We start from the raw sequence: 15,022 nt of genomic DNA, 5'->3' as shown, positions 1-15,022 counted from the left end.
CAATTGGTCTGTGAATAAAGGGTTAGAACTTAGACCAAATGCATATTATTAAGTATCGTATGAGTTATGTTATTAGGTACTATGAAAATATATTATCAAATTCTTTAATATCCCTTCTGACTTCTGTATCTCTATTTTTCAGGGTGCTCAAGCTTACGGATTTTTCAATCAACCTCTCCGAATTTTTTAAGATTAGTAGCTACAGCTACATACATTTATGATTCAAAATTATATAAAAAGGGGATTCACAAAAACAACTTTCAGTTTTGATCACTTTATTAGATAACATGAAATGAAGGTTAACAACTGAACAAATTAAAAATATTGCGATGCAATAAAACCAATTTATTATTATTAATCATTTAAATGTAATAAAGATAATGTAATTACAGTTTTAACGATTTAACCCCTAACTTCAGTCAATTAACAAATCACTATTTTGTCACGTTCTAACTTATGTATAATTAATTGAGAGTGAAAGAAACGAAACATTGATTGGTTTTTGATGACATCTAACCGTTGTAGTTTGTTTGAATTTCGCCCATCGTGAGATAGTAGCTTCTGACCACAAGTAGGAAGTATATGTTGATCGCTGAAAAAAATTTAATCACAATTGTTATAATCATCATCATCATCACTGAAAAGACATTTACTAAAAAGACTGAGAAGACAATGTACCTACGTCTACATTTTTTAATCCTTACTAATATTATAAATGCGAAAGTAACTCTGTCTGTCTGTCTGTTACTCAATCACGCCTAAACTGCTGAACCAATTTGCATGAAATTTGGTATGGAGATATTTTGATACCCGAGAAAGGACATAGGCTTACTTTTATTGCGAAATATGTACCACGGGCGAAGCCGGAGCGGACCACTAGTCATATATAAAGAAACATCTAAACAAATGTGTTTTTATTCCAAGCTTGCTATATATGTATACCAAAATATAGTTATCCTTAGATATGCTCAAACAATAATAAAATAGCTATAGGAAACGATCAAAATATTATTATACAGGGTGTCCCACTGTTGGTATACTAAGCTCAAAGGAGGTTATAGTTTTGCATACGCTGAGTTCGAAAAAAATACTTATAAAATTCCAGACGCATTTTTTTTCAAATAGATGAATTCTTAAAACTCTATGTGTACACCCATAACAAGCAACCCACCCAGCTTTGATACCAGCACGTGAGTATCGTTTAAGATTATGTTTCATAGACAAAATGCTCACATTAGAGAAGCGGTATATGCCGGCTGCGCGAAGCTAGAGAAAACATGGATTTTCAGGAAATTTTTTGACGTAATTTTGTTGTTTAAGTATTTTTTAACATGATCAGTTGACAGTGTATGCAAAACCACGTCCCTTCGCGCTTAGTATACCAATAGCGGGACACCCTGTATACTTAACAAAAATTTTAGCAAGAAATTGCTTTAATACTTACCAACAGCAATAATAAATGTGATAATTTGTCCTGGGCCCATTGTTTCGATTCCCAGGCAGACGAAGAATATAACCGCTACCAGTATGATGAAAACAAACGAGTAGATTAGGTATGACTTCACGAAGAGGCGTTGGTACTGTGGAAAAATAGATAAAATTAAACTTAATTGAAATAAAATTTGTATAAAAGTAATTAAAAGTGCATTAATAAGAAACAATTATTGTTGTGTAGAATTTTCCAAAAATATCTTAAATGGTAACAATTTTTTCCCCATTCCAGCAGTTAAAAAAATCTAGATTTCAATTTTCAAACTATAATATAGACTGTACCAAAATTACTATATCGAAGTTGTAAGTTGAATTTTAATTAAACAACTATAAAGCTGAAATAGAGCGTATTTGTAATCAACTTCTAAGTTAGTTCTAGTTCTAGTTCTCAATTCCTACTTTCCCATACCCTAGCAGAAAAGAAAATATCTATTTATTTATTTATTTATTTATAAGCTTTATTGCACACAAACAGAAAATACAAATTTTACTATTTTAATATGTGTTACCTTATGAATCCCATAAATCAGCATAAGCGAGAATATAACGAACAGCAGCGCGAAGGCGAGCTCGATGGAGTTGGTCACAATGATCGGTGTCGAGATGTCGAACACGGAATCTAGTCCCAGCCTCTTTATAGCCAATCCATCGCGAATCTTCAAACTGCAGAGCACGGTGATCACTAGGTTGAAAATCTGAAAGGTTTTATATTTTTAATCATTCGATAGGTAGGTAAGGTAAATATATAGTAACAAAAAGAACGTGTGTGCCGAGCACATGCGTCAGAAGTGAAACTTCTTTGGATAGATTCAAAGATACCAAAATCGTCGCCTTACTCCATGACGTGACGGCATTGCCAAGACGTGACCTTGAAATTTTACTCTCAACACTCCTAAAAAAGTTCCACTTCAAACTATAAGAAAACACACACTTTTAAATAAGGTAAAATTATAAATTTATTGTATGTTTTATCACCAATCCTTGATAAGTGTACAGTTTGATTAAAATCGGTCCGGATAAAGTAGGTCAAAATCGAGTCTAAAGAGTCGGTTACATACAACATACAGGTGTAGCTTATAAAAGCGTGTTAAAAATACATTTATCTCAAATGTTGGTGTATATTATTTATTGAATGATATGTATCTTTTAAAGTGAAACTTTTATTACATCGTCTCAAACTTTTTGGTCTGTGTAGCGCATGTCGCGTGTATCGCGGCTGCCGAGTAGGTATACCTACTCGACACGCGACATGCGCTACACAAAGCAGTGTTCGGAACCGTTCGAACAGTTTCACTTTTACCGTGGTTTCATAAAACCACACAACATTTTTTTTCCTTTTCTCCTATTCTCCTTACCTCCAACCCAAGATGAAAACTTGTTTAAAAGAAATAAACAATTTTTATTTTTCCTATCAGAAATTTAATCATGGCTTTGAGTTTTACCTAATTCGCCGCTAGGTGGCGCTTTCTACAATGTTCGGGAATATCAAATGGGTATCAATTTATTCATTTACTTACCACATTAAGGTATCCAATAATTAAGCTTCCAATCCGAAGGTCGAAGCAGCAGCAGCAGTAGTCAAACGTTAGCATTGACATTTCGGTGTATTTCTTTGTCTGTGTTTCTGTTAGGATATTAATTATAAGTTAGAAGAAATCATAGTAAACTAAGTATATTTATTCGATAACAATTTACGAAACTAAATAAACATCATAGTTATAAGATAATATATTATTTATTTATTCATGCTTTATTGCTCTGGATAAATAATAAATTGTCGCTAAATAGCAATTTCTTCCAGACAATCAGTTGTACGGAAAAAATAAGAATTAATTAATTATGAAAGATATTTGACAAAAAAAAATTTTTTGGAAAAAATAATTATTATCTACAAAAGTAAGTACAAGGGTAGGTACCTACTTCTTGTCATTGTATTTCTAGAAATTCTAGATGAGTTATACCACGGTATATAATATGTTAATAGAAATATTTTGTTATACAACAAGTAGTTAAATATAAATTTCAAGGAATTCATTGTTTTAATTTGTATTTTATATAAATAAAAATAAAAACAAAAGTACTTACAAAATTGAATTAAACAGACAGTATTACTTGTTGAAGCCACACACTATAATAACAATTCAAATCTACATCTGCTCCAAAAACAAAATTATTAATTAACTTCTCAATTGGCATTAATAAGTAAAACAATCAAAAGACAATAATGTTATAACATTTTACCACGTGACTTACCGCAGATAGATTAAAATATGTTTTGTACGAATGTTTGTACGTGACAGATTTTAGTAGGCATTTATTTTACATGACTTTTGAAGAGTTGTCACCATTCTACTACTAAACCGCGTCTATGTATAATAAAAAGTGACGTCCTGTGTCAACTAGTCTGGTGGTTTGGGCAGATGCATTATGCATACATCTGTTTTACTGATCGATTTTCTTTAGGGACAAGTAGGTGATCAGCCTTTTGTGTCCTGCCAGACCTAGACATATTATTTTCTTTCGTCTCTACCGGGAATCGAACGCAGGACCCCTCGGTTCTATGCTTACGCGTCAACCACTGTACCAAGAAGACGGTCCTGTAAAAAAAAGCAGAAATTAGTATTCACGAGTATATTTTTTAAGTATTCGACAATAAAACACTAAAGCTGATTTATCGGTTTTGAACCCATTTGTTCAAATAACAATAGTGTAGCACAATACCACATAACTTGTATGTAAATTATTACTATTATTACACACAATAAACTTACTTGTTTCTTGACGTAATAGATTATTTTAGTACCAGATGGGATCTAGTACCGCAGGATTACTTCGTTCATAGTTTTTTGATGAAACCAAAATTTTATGTATATGTATAATTAGGAGAATATATATATAATAAACTAGCGGTCCGCCCCGGCTTCGCCCGTGGTACATATGAAAAATAGATGTTGGCCGATTCTCAGACTTACCCGATATGCACAGAAAATTTCATGAGAATCGGTCCACCCGTTTCGGAGGAGTATGCAGACTAACATTGTGACACGAGAATTTTATATATAAGATATAATATAATAATATAATATATTTATTAAATTATTTGAAAGTCGGTTAAAAAATTTAAATCAACTGAACATCTATATGTTTATCTAGACGTGCGAAATCTTTTGCTGAAAATGCTAATTGAGATAGAACTAATTCTTATTTAAAATTAAATCCTCCTTTGTTAAGACCATATTTTATTGACTACTAGCTTCCGCCTGCGGCTTCGCCCGCGTGGTGTTTTGATAAAAGGTAGCCTATGTTCTTTCTCAGGGTCTAAAGATTGTCTGTGCCAAATTTCATCAAAATCGGTTGAGAGGTTTAAGCGGGAAAGCGTAACAGACAGACAGACAGACAGAGTTACTTTCGCATTTATAATATTAGTAGGGATAAAACATTACTACCAATTAGACTTTAGACCGTATCATAAATGAAAAATGCAGAAAAAATGGGTTAAAATTATCTTTTTTAGCATAAATTTCTTAATTTCTATATAAAAGTTAATATTCGAATGTATGATTATATTATTTCACAAACCTCTCGATCAATAAGCAGTTGCAGTAGGTATGTTCAACGCTAGAGGCCCCAACGCCGGGTATAAAGTAAGCGCTTGAAGGACGCTCCTCATCATCAGGACTGGAGTGTCTTGTTCCTCTGCTAACCTTTGGAGTACTGCTGATACCACCTTGAAAATAAGATTTATTATCAGTTAATAAATGATCATTTCATGAAATGATTGATTATTTCATGAAATGGTCGCATTTCATGATTAATTGACCAACATAGTTTGACCAGATCGTTAAATCGTCAATGTTTCACGATTTTGTCATCCACATTTGGCCAGATTGTATAAAATTTAGGATGAAGAGTCCATAAAATATTAAATAAGTCAGAATATTTTAAGAACTTGTTTATTGGCACTCGCCGGCCGCTGCCGCGGCACTAACTTAAGTGCCGCGGCAGCGGCTGGCGAGTGCCAGGAGCGAATCGCTTTTTAGAAAATAAACAATTATAATAATATTGTAGGATATATATAATAACCGATCCCGCGTCCTACTATAACATACTGATGTAGTTGCGAGCAAATAATGTACGTAGGACGCGTGAAGCTATAAACACCTAGTCATAGGATTTAAGGCGCATTTTTTATTGAATACAAGATATCCGCAATTTCCATAGTACTCGAACCTCTTTGTCGTAAATTCTTTGCTATAACTTTCTTCATATTGTAATTAAACGAATTGTTGTTTAAAAACTACTAATGAAACGAAATGTTTAGTTAGTAGTTTTTAACAGCGAATAATAAAATTTTCGACACCGGCCACCATATTTCACACATAAACCCAGCGCTTGCAGCGCCTCTACCAATAATTACTGTAACTACTTAACGATAATATGATCAACTAATTTTGGTCATTTCATAAAAAAAACCGCGTTTAATTGCCCATATCGAGAAACGATTTCTTATAATTGATCTGCTCAAACCACATCGTAATGTGGCCAATAGACATTCAACCATTTCATGAAATGATCGACCATTTCATGAAGTGAGCAAATCTACGATATGGCAACGACATCAATCAGGCAATCAGACCTCATAATATCGTTTTAAAAGCACATGTGTTAATACCCACGATATTTCCAGGCCTTTATACGAATACAAAAAATAAGAAAAGCTTGCTAAAATATTAGAAATATCACTATTTTTAACCGACTTCAAAAAAAAGGAGGAGGTTATCAATTCGGCCGGTATGTTTTTTTTTTTTTTTATGTATGTACACCGATTACTCCGTGGTTTCTGGACCGATTTACGTGATTCTTTTTTTGTTCGATGCAGGATGGTGTCGAATTGGTCCCATTAAAATTTTATTCGGATAGGCCCAGTAGTTTTTTAACCGACTTCAAAAAAAAGGAGGAGGTTATCAATTCGGCCGGTATGTTTTTTTTTTTTATGTATGTACACCGATTACTCCGTGGTTTCTGGACCGATTTACGTGATTCTTTTTTTGTTCGATGCAGGATGGTGTCGAATTGGTCCCATAAAAATTTTATTCGGATAGGCCCAGTAGTTTTTATTTATGAGCATTTTTGTCTGTATTTGTAAATGTTGCAAGTGAAAGTTTGAAGTCGGTTGTTTTTAACGCAGTTATTGACTTGTTTGTAATTATGTACTTACATCTTGCGTATACACATTTTTCTCAGCGAAGCAAAGCGCAGTAGCTTTTATAATATACTTGAGATCTGCTTTGTTGGGATCGATGAGATGCAATGCTACTAGTAGCTCTTCAGGGGTAACTGAAATCAAAAAATATATTACACCTAGGCATAAATTACCTATATTAAATATTAGAAATTTAATATTTTTTGAACTTTTAACAAATATTGTAATAAAGTCTTTAATTTAGTTAAGTTACAATTTAAAAATACAACTTAGAAGATTTTTATTTCGTTTTTTTAATAACATATTTTTTAATATAAATCTTACCAGGTAAGTTCATTATTCGGATTCTGCAAACCCAATAACTTGTTGAATACTTCTTTGACAACCACGGGATTCAGTTTTATCAATTTCGGTAGAGCAGCTAGGATCTGCAAAAAAGTTTATTATTAATAATTACATTATATTTATATTATTGCGTTTATTTGAACTATTGCACGCCTCATAAGCGAAGCGTTGAGGTGGGTACTACTGTCACTTCGCGCAAAACATCTGATTTTTCAAACTTAAAATGTCTTTATGTATCATACATTGCACTTGTAAGATAATACATACACACACATATTAAGAAAAAACACTATTTTTAACGTTCATGATATTTTTGATGTCATTTTTGTTATTTAAACTAGTTAAAAAACAGTTTAAAAAAGTTCTGTCTTGGACGTCCGTGTGTCTGTATGTGCGGATCCTTTTTCTTGTTAACACGATAACGACCGAAATACTTTACTAATCGAGTCTTTTTTTTTCTCTTACGCTTGAGTATGCTCAGGAATAGAACCCTTTCATTTTTCAGGGTCTGATTCGATGTGGTTTAATTGTTATTAAATAAACAAAAATAATAATTAATAAATACTTATTTATTAAAAAAAAATTATGAGGCGTGCACTTTTGGATTTTCCAAATTATTTTCCTATTGCATCTATTAAATTTAAACAATAATTTTACAATTCATTTTCACCAAAAAACTTTATATACTACCTACTTTTTTATACAGTACTAGTAGTCCGCCCCGGCTTCGCCCGTGGTACATATTTCGCAATAAAAGAAAGCCTATGTCCATTCTCGGGTATCAAAATATCTCCATACCAAATTTCATGCAAATTGGTTATGTAGTTTAGGCGTGATTGAGTAACAGACAGACAGACAGAGTTACTTTCGCATTTATAATATTAGTATGGATACGTTTTTTTTTTACATATTGAAAGATTTTTGAAGTTTATTTTAATACATACATATAAAAAATAAATACCTCTCGTTTACTAAGTCCGTTGAGTACAGGAATGAGGAAGCGAACATCGCTGACTCTCGTCGCGTAAAGTTCACGCACTCGCTCCACTAACTCTGGCGATGGGGGCGCTGTTATGTATAAAATATTATTATTTAGTGTGATCGCAAAATAGTGGAAAATCATTTTCATGTGAAGTGTATTTCCTGTGGGGGGTTTTCGAATTATAAACTTCGTACTATGATAAAATTCACATTTGTGTATTTTTAGGTTTTGTGTGTGTAATTCACTTTTTGTGACTGGCTATTGTTAATAAAGTATATAAAATATATTGTGGAATTGTTTTTGCGAGTGCGTATGGAGCGAAGTAAATCACGCTTATTATTTTTATCTCTTTCACAGAAGAAATATCCACCACCACCGCCAAAAGAAGACGATGACTGCGACCTTTATGGGAAATTATTAGCAAAAAAACTGAGTGAACTTTCACCAAATGACAGGAAATTATTTATGTATGATATAGACATTAGACACATTGTTTATAAATAGAATAAAAGAGAGGCGTTCATTTCTCGCGTTCAACTCGGATTTGATGACGAGACAATAGACAAATTGCTGCAACAGTGGCATGGAGTAAATTTTGTGCAATGGACAGCTACACATGACGTTATTGACTTTTGGATTGAAGTTCGAAATTACAGAAACGCTGCAGGAATTAATACCTTTCAAGAGTTATCTGATCTCGCTTTATCTGCAATGTCCCTTCCTCATTCAAATGCTGAAGTGGAAAGAGCATTTAGTGCTATGAATATTGTTAACTTAGATTACAAAATAAAAGACAGATGGAGCGTTGCCGAACAAAACCGAATAATTTATCGTCATTTCCATAAAGCTATGTGTGCTGTCATTTCGCCGCTGCACTGTACGTACACGGTGCTTCTGTGTGGGTGTTATGTTACCAGATATTGAAAATTTTCCGAAATTTTTCCCCGACTACGGAAGAAAGAGGGTTATGTTTTTCGAGTGTATCTATGTATAATATTTCTTTGGCACGCCCTGCAGTATAAACCGCTGAACCGATTTTGATTTATGAGGTGACATTGCAATCATCTGAATTATTATGGTAGTGGTGTTAGTGACGTTGGCTACATAAATTAGCTGTCAGGGTTTAATTTTAATATAAATATTTGTTTATGATAATTTTTTATAATATTGTAAAAATTCTTTTGTTACATAAACGATAAATTTTTAATTAAATAAATTACATAAAAAAAATGTTTCAAAATTACAATATTACCTATATTATTTTTTATTTTCAAAATATATGAATGCGGATAGCGGTAGTTTTTAGTCTGGAACACGGGACATTTTATTTTTAGAAAGAAAGAAGGAAGAAACCATTTATTCCAATACACACAAACACACAACATTAGCATTGTAAATTATGAATAATAGGTAATAGAAAACATAAATTTATGTATGGTTGCTTGCGCTAAAAAAGGAAGCCACTCAGGATACCTGAGGCATAATACCTTAACACTGATTTTCAGTGACACCTTACGACATCCACACTGTCAGCTGCTTTACTGGATAATAAATAAATATAATTCCTGAATAATAATAATTTTGTCATATCCATCACGGAGTTCAAATGAATTAAATCGCGGGCGAAAACGACTCTGACGTTTTTAAGCTATATAAAAGTAACAAAAAAAAAGTATTATGCTTATTAAAATTATCTTATAATGATCATGAACCTTTATTGCACTATACAAATAATCACATTCACGATCGAAAAAGGGCGACGGGTGGTTGTCATGCTCCATCTGTATTTTATTTTGTAATCTAAGATTGTTAAAAATAAACTAAGAAACAAAATGGCTGTAAATACTTTAAATAGTATTCTCTTCATAAGAAACCAACTAAAAATAATGAAGAAAACCTGTTATAGCTATGAGCTCCCGAGCGATGTGATCTCTGCTGTTGGCAGAAATTTGAAATACCTACTCAAAAATTGATCCATCTCAACCGTCTACATCAGTGGATCCGTCACCGTGTCAAGATGACGAAGAAATACCAAACGAAGTATTTAATGTGGATTTCTAACCTAACGTTTTGATTTACTTAAGTAAAATTGTTTTTTAAATACTTATGTTGCTTTTTAACTTGTAACTAAGATTAATAATTATTATTGTTATGATTAAAATTATGTTCCTTTACAAATAACTTGTAATTTTATTTAATACTTAACCCTTGATAAAATTAATTAGTTAGTGAATTTTGGAGATTTTTTTAGGTTAAAATATGAAGAAAGCTGGAGATTTTTTTTTCTGTGTGCTGGCAACACTGTACCTACTCTGGTATGCGCCACGTATGCGCGCGAGCTTGTGTGAGGCGGACGTAATTATTTGTGATTTGCTTTTCGTTGATTATATCGTAAAAAATGTCAATTTGGTCAGCAGCAATGACACTTAAATTTCTGGAGGCGTACAAGAATGAACCATGTCTTTGGAATTTTAAAGATCCCAACTATAAGAATAGACAAAAAATCACCGAAGCTTGGACTAACCTCAGCGTTATCATGCACAGAAGTGTTAAGGAGCTGAAGAATAAAAAAGACGTTTTAATGGCAACGTTCCGCAGGCATTTCAAGAGAAAAAATGATTCTATTCTGTCCGGTGCAGGTAAGTTTAACCCTTATTATAACGCTGGGAAACGCTGGGAAATTATCTAATATTTTAAGGAAGAGACAGAAGGAATATCCACCACCACCACCAAAAGAAGACGATGACTGCGACCTTTATGGGAAATTATTAGCAAAAAAACTGAGTGAACTTTTACCAAATGACAGGAAATTATTTATGTATGATATAGACATTAGACACATTGTTTATAAATAGAATAAAAGAGAGGCGTTCATTTCCCCACTCAGCCCCTAATCAGTCACATACTATAAATCTCACATATATAAACAATGTGTCTATATCATACATATATATGTATATATATAACCTATATCTATATTTATTTTGTATCATTGTATTCCGTTCATCAAAGCCTAAATAAGTTCCAAGCCCAAAGGTAACACGACATTCGAAGTAAATAATTTATTTATTTCTGAGAACATTGCCAGAAGAAGTTGGTGATGTTGATAGTGAAGAAGTTGGTGAAGTGGGGAGAGCCACACCAAAACCGTCCGTTCTCCGTCGTCGTTCCGCTGTGTCTTTCAACACACCGGAACGGCAAATGTCCACTGCATTTGGACAATTATCTAATATTTTAAGGAAGAGACAGAAGGAATATCCACCACCACCGCCAAAAGAAGACGATGACTGCGACCTTTATGGGAAATTATTAGCAAAAAAACTGAGTGAACTTTCACCAAATGACAGGAAATTATTTATGTATGATATAGACATTAGACACATTGTTTATAAATAGAATAAAAGAGAGGCGTTCATTTCTCGCGTTCAACTCGGATTTGATGACGAGACAATAGACAAATTGCTGCAACAGTGGCATGGAGTAAATTTTGTGCAATGGACAGCTACACATGACGTTATTGACTTTTGGATTGAAGTTCGAAATTACAGAAACGCTGCAGGAATTAATACCTTTCAAGAGTTATCTGATCTCGCTTTATCTGCAATGTCCCTTCCTCATTCAAATGCTGAAGTGGAAAGAGCATTTAGTGCTATGAATATTGTTAAAAATAAACTAAGAAACAAAATGGCTGTAAATACTTTAAATAGTATTCTCTTCATAAGAAACCAACTAAAAATAATGAAGAAAACCTGTTATAGCTATGAGCTCCCGAGCGATGTGATCTATGCTGTTGGCAGAAATTTGAAATACCTACTCAAAAATTGATCCATCTCAACCGTCTACATCAGTGGATCCGTCACCGTGTCAAGATGACGAAGAAATACCAAACGAAGTATTTAATGTGGATTTCTAACCTAACGTTTTGATTTACTTAAGTAAAATTGTTTTTTAAATACTTATGTTGCTTTTTAACTTGTAACTAAGATTAATAATTATTATTGTTATGATTAAAATTATGTTCCTTTACAAATAACTTGTAATTTTATTTAATACTTAACCCTTGATAAAATTAATTAGTAATAGTGGGTACACACGTACGCACATGCTCGATAAACTTGCTCGATCTCGAGCAAGTACGAACGTGTGTACCATGCAAGTCTCAAGACAAATGCTCGAAGCCAACCATTTCAATCCAACAACTTCGATTCGAGCAAGATTCAAACCTCCATAATTTTTGCTCGATGTTCGAAGCAATCTTGTTTGTACGTGTAGCTGCGACTTCGAGCATGTCAGTCGTGAGCGAGTGATTACTCGAAAAGGTTGTGCGTACGCAGCTGAAATGTCGGACTTTCGAGCGTTTACTCGTGATTTTGTTGAACAATTTATAAAAATGTATCGAGAAGAAGAGTGTTTATGGAAAACAACGTTAAAAGAGTACAGCGGCAAGGGTAAAAGAAACGTTGCGTATGATCGTTTAATTTTATTATGCAAAACGGTGGAACCAAACATTGACAGAAATGGAGTGATAAAAAAAATTAACTCTCTAATGTAGCAGGCGATTCCCACCAAACACAACAACGTATCGTCCATTGCTCGAAGAGTTTCAACGCACACTGAACATGATCTTCGCGCAAGCTTTTACGTGTAGACGCAAGTTCAAGCATGTCTGTGCTATAGCTTTGTTCGAAGAGACTTGCTCGACTAGCAAGTACGTACGTGTGTACCCACCATTAGTGAATTTTGGAGATTTTTTTAGGTTAAAATATGAAGAAAGCTGGAGATTTTTTTTTTCTGTGTGCTGGCAACACTGTACCTACTCTGGTATGCGCCACGTATGCGCGCGAGCTTGTGTGAGGCGGACGTAATTATTTGTGATTTGCTTTTCGTTGATTATATCGTAAAAAATGTCAATTTGGTCAGCAGCAATGACACTTAAATTTCTGGAGGCGTACAAGAATGAACCATGTCTTTGGAATTTTAAAGATCCCAACTATAAGAATAGACAAAAAATCACCGAAGCTTGGACTAACCTCAGCGTTATCATGCACAGAAGTGTTAAGGAGCTGAAGAATAAAAAAGAAGTTTTAATGGCAACGTTCCGCAGACATTTCAAGAGAAAAAATGATTCTTTTCTGTCCGGTGCAGGTAAGTTTAACCCTTATTATAACGCTGGGAAACGCTGGGAAATTATCTAATATTTTAAGGAAGAGACAGAAGGAATATCCACCACCACCACCAAAAGAAGACGATGACTGCGACCTTTATGGGAAATTATTAGCAAAAAAACTGAGTGAACTTTCACCAAATGACAGGAAATTATTTATGTATGATATAGACATTAGACACATTGTTTATAAATATAATAAAAGAGAGGCGTTCATTTCCCCACTCAGCCCCTAATCAGTCACATACTATAAATCTCACATATATAAACAATGTGTCTATATCATACATATATATGTATATATATAACCTATATCTACATTTATTTTGTATCATTGTATTCCGTTCATCAAAGCCTAAATAAGTTCCAAGCCCAAAGGTAACACGACATTCGAAGTAAATAATTTATTTATTTCTGAGAACATTGCCAGAAGAAGTTGGTGAAGTTGATAGTGAAGAAGTTGGTGAAGTGGGGAGAGCCACACCAAAACCGTCCGTTCTCCGTCGTCGTTCCGCTGTGTCTTTCAACACACCGGAACGGCAAATGTCCACTGCATTTGGACAATTATCTAATATTTTAAGGAAGAGACAGAAGGAATATCCACCACCACCAACAAAAGAAGACGATGACTGCGACCTTTATGGGAAATTATTAGCAAAAAAACTGAGTGAACTTTCACCAAATGACAGGAAATTATTTATGTATGATATAGACATTAGACACATTGTTTATAAATAGAATAAAAGAGAGGCGTTCATTTCCCCACTCAGCCCCTAATCAGTCACATACTATAAATCTCACATATATAAACAATGTGTCTATATCATACATATATATGTATATATATAACCTATATCTATATTTATTTTGTATCATTGTATTCCGTTCATCAAAGCCTAAATAAGTTCCAAGCCCAAAGGTAACACGACATTCGAAGTAAATAATTTATTTATTTCTGAGAACATTGCCAGAAGAAGTTGGTAATGTTGATAGTGAAGAAGTTGGTGAAGTGGGGAGAGCCACACCAAAACCGTCCGTTCTCCGTCGTCGTTCCGCTGTGTCTTTCAACACACCGGAACGGCAAATGTCCACTGCATTTGGACAATTATCTAATATTTTAAGGAAGAGACAGAAGGAATATCCACCACCACCGCCAAAAGAAGACGATGACTGCGACCTTTATGGGAAATTATTAGCAAAAAAACTGAGTGAACTTTCACCAAATGACAGGAAATTATTTATGTATGATATAGACATTAGACACATTGTTTATAAATAGAATAAAAGAGAGGCGTTCATTTCTCGCGTTCAACTCGGATTTGATGACGAGACAATAGACAAATTGCTGCAACAGTGGCATGGAGTAAATTTTGTGCAATGGACAGCTACACATGACGTTATTGACTTTTGGATTGAAGTTCGAAATTACAGAAACGCTGCAGGAATTAATACCTTTCAAGAGTTATCTGATCTCGCTTTATCTGCAATGTCCCTTCCTCATTCAAATGCTGAAGTGGAAAGAGCATTTAGTGCTATGAATATTGTTAAAAATAAACTAAGAAACAAAATGGCTGTAAATACTTTAAATAGTATTCTCTTCATAAGAAACCAACTAAAAATAATGAAGAAAACCTGTTATAGCTATGAGCTCCCGAGCGATGTGATCTCTGCTGTTGGCAGAAATTTGAAATACCTACTCAAAAATTGATCCATCTCAACCGTCTACATCAGTGGATCCGTCACCGTGTCAAGATGACGAAGAAATACCAAACGAAGTATTTAATGTGGATTTCTAACCTAACGTTTTGATTTACTTAAGTAAAATTGTTTTTTAAAT

The 15,022-nt window shown here is 33.7% G+C and overlaps 2 protein-coding genes across 3 annotated transcripts in view; both read right to left on the bottom strand.

The window, feature by feature from the left end:
* Window positions 1–258: 258 nt before the first annotated feature.
* Window positions 259–3,884, bottom strand: LOC149907267 (uncharacterized). 2 transcript variants are annotated; one of them, XM_090103628.1, is made up of 5 exons: window positions 3,745–3,884; window positions 3,009–3,115; window positions 2,001–2,186; window positions 1,445–1,580; window positions 259–592 (listed from the first exon to the last, which is right to left on the bottom strand). In XM_090103628.1, the coding sequence occupies exons 2-5, from the start codon at window positions 3,087–3,089 to the stop codon at window positions 513–515; spliced, it is 483 nt and encodes a 160-aa protein (XP_089959754.1). In that variant the 5' UTR covers window positions 3,090–3,115; window positions 3,745–3,884; the 3' UTR covers window positions 259–512. The 2 variants fall into 2 exon arrangements, with proteins under 2 accessions (XP_089959754.1, XP_089959753.1); XM_090103627.1 differs by lacking the exon at window positions 3,745–3,884 and adding an exon at window positions 3,577–3,709.
* Window positions 3,885–3,967: 83 nt separating this feature from the next.
* The window catches only part of Sym (symplekin scaffold protein), a 90,973-nt gene continuing 79,918 nt past the window's right edge, over window positions 3,968–15,022 (bottom strand). Inside the window, exon 12 of the mRNA XM_090103623.1 lies at window positions 3,968–4,088. Coding sequence (XP_089959749.1) covers window positions 4,056–4,088 — 33 coding nt within the window. The 3' untranslated portion in view covers window positions 3,968–4,055. The remainder of the gene's footprint in view (window positions 4,089–15,022) is intronic.

The sequence above is a fragment of the Colias eurytheme genome, chromosome 7 (assembly GCF_061535395.1).
Source record: "Colias eurytheme isolate Ceu_HAF_F1 chromosome 7, ilColEury1 Martin Lab GWU primary, whole genome shotgun sequence".
NCBI classification, from domain to species: Eukaryota; Metazoa; Arthropoda; class Insecta; order Lepidoptera; family Pieridae; genus Colias; species Colias eurytheme.
Note: the sequence above shows the minus strand (reverse complement) of the source record. Positions and strands in the feature narration are given on the sequence as shown.

Excerpts from the sequence above, each read along its gene's own strand:
- LOC149907267 (XM_090103628.1), bottom strand. The coding sequence starts at position 3,089 with ATGTCAATGCTAACGTTTGACTACTGCTGCTGCTGCTTCGACCTTCGG. Across the intron at positions 1,581-2,000 it reads TGATTTATGGGATTCATAAG|TACCAACGCCTCTTCGTGAA; the intron begins GTAACACATATT and ends ATTTTTCCACAG. Across the intron at positions 593-1,444 it reads CACATTTATTATTGCTGTTG|CGATCAACATATACTTCCTA; the intron begins GTAAGTATTAAA and ends AATTTTTTTCAG.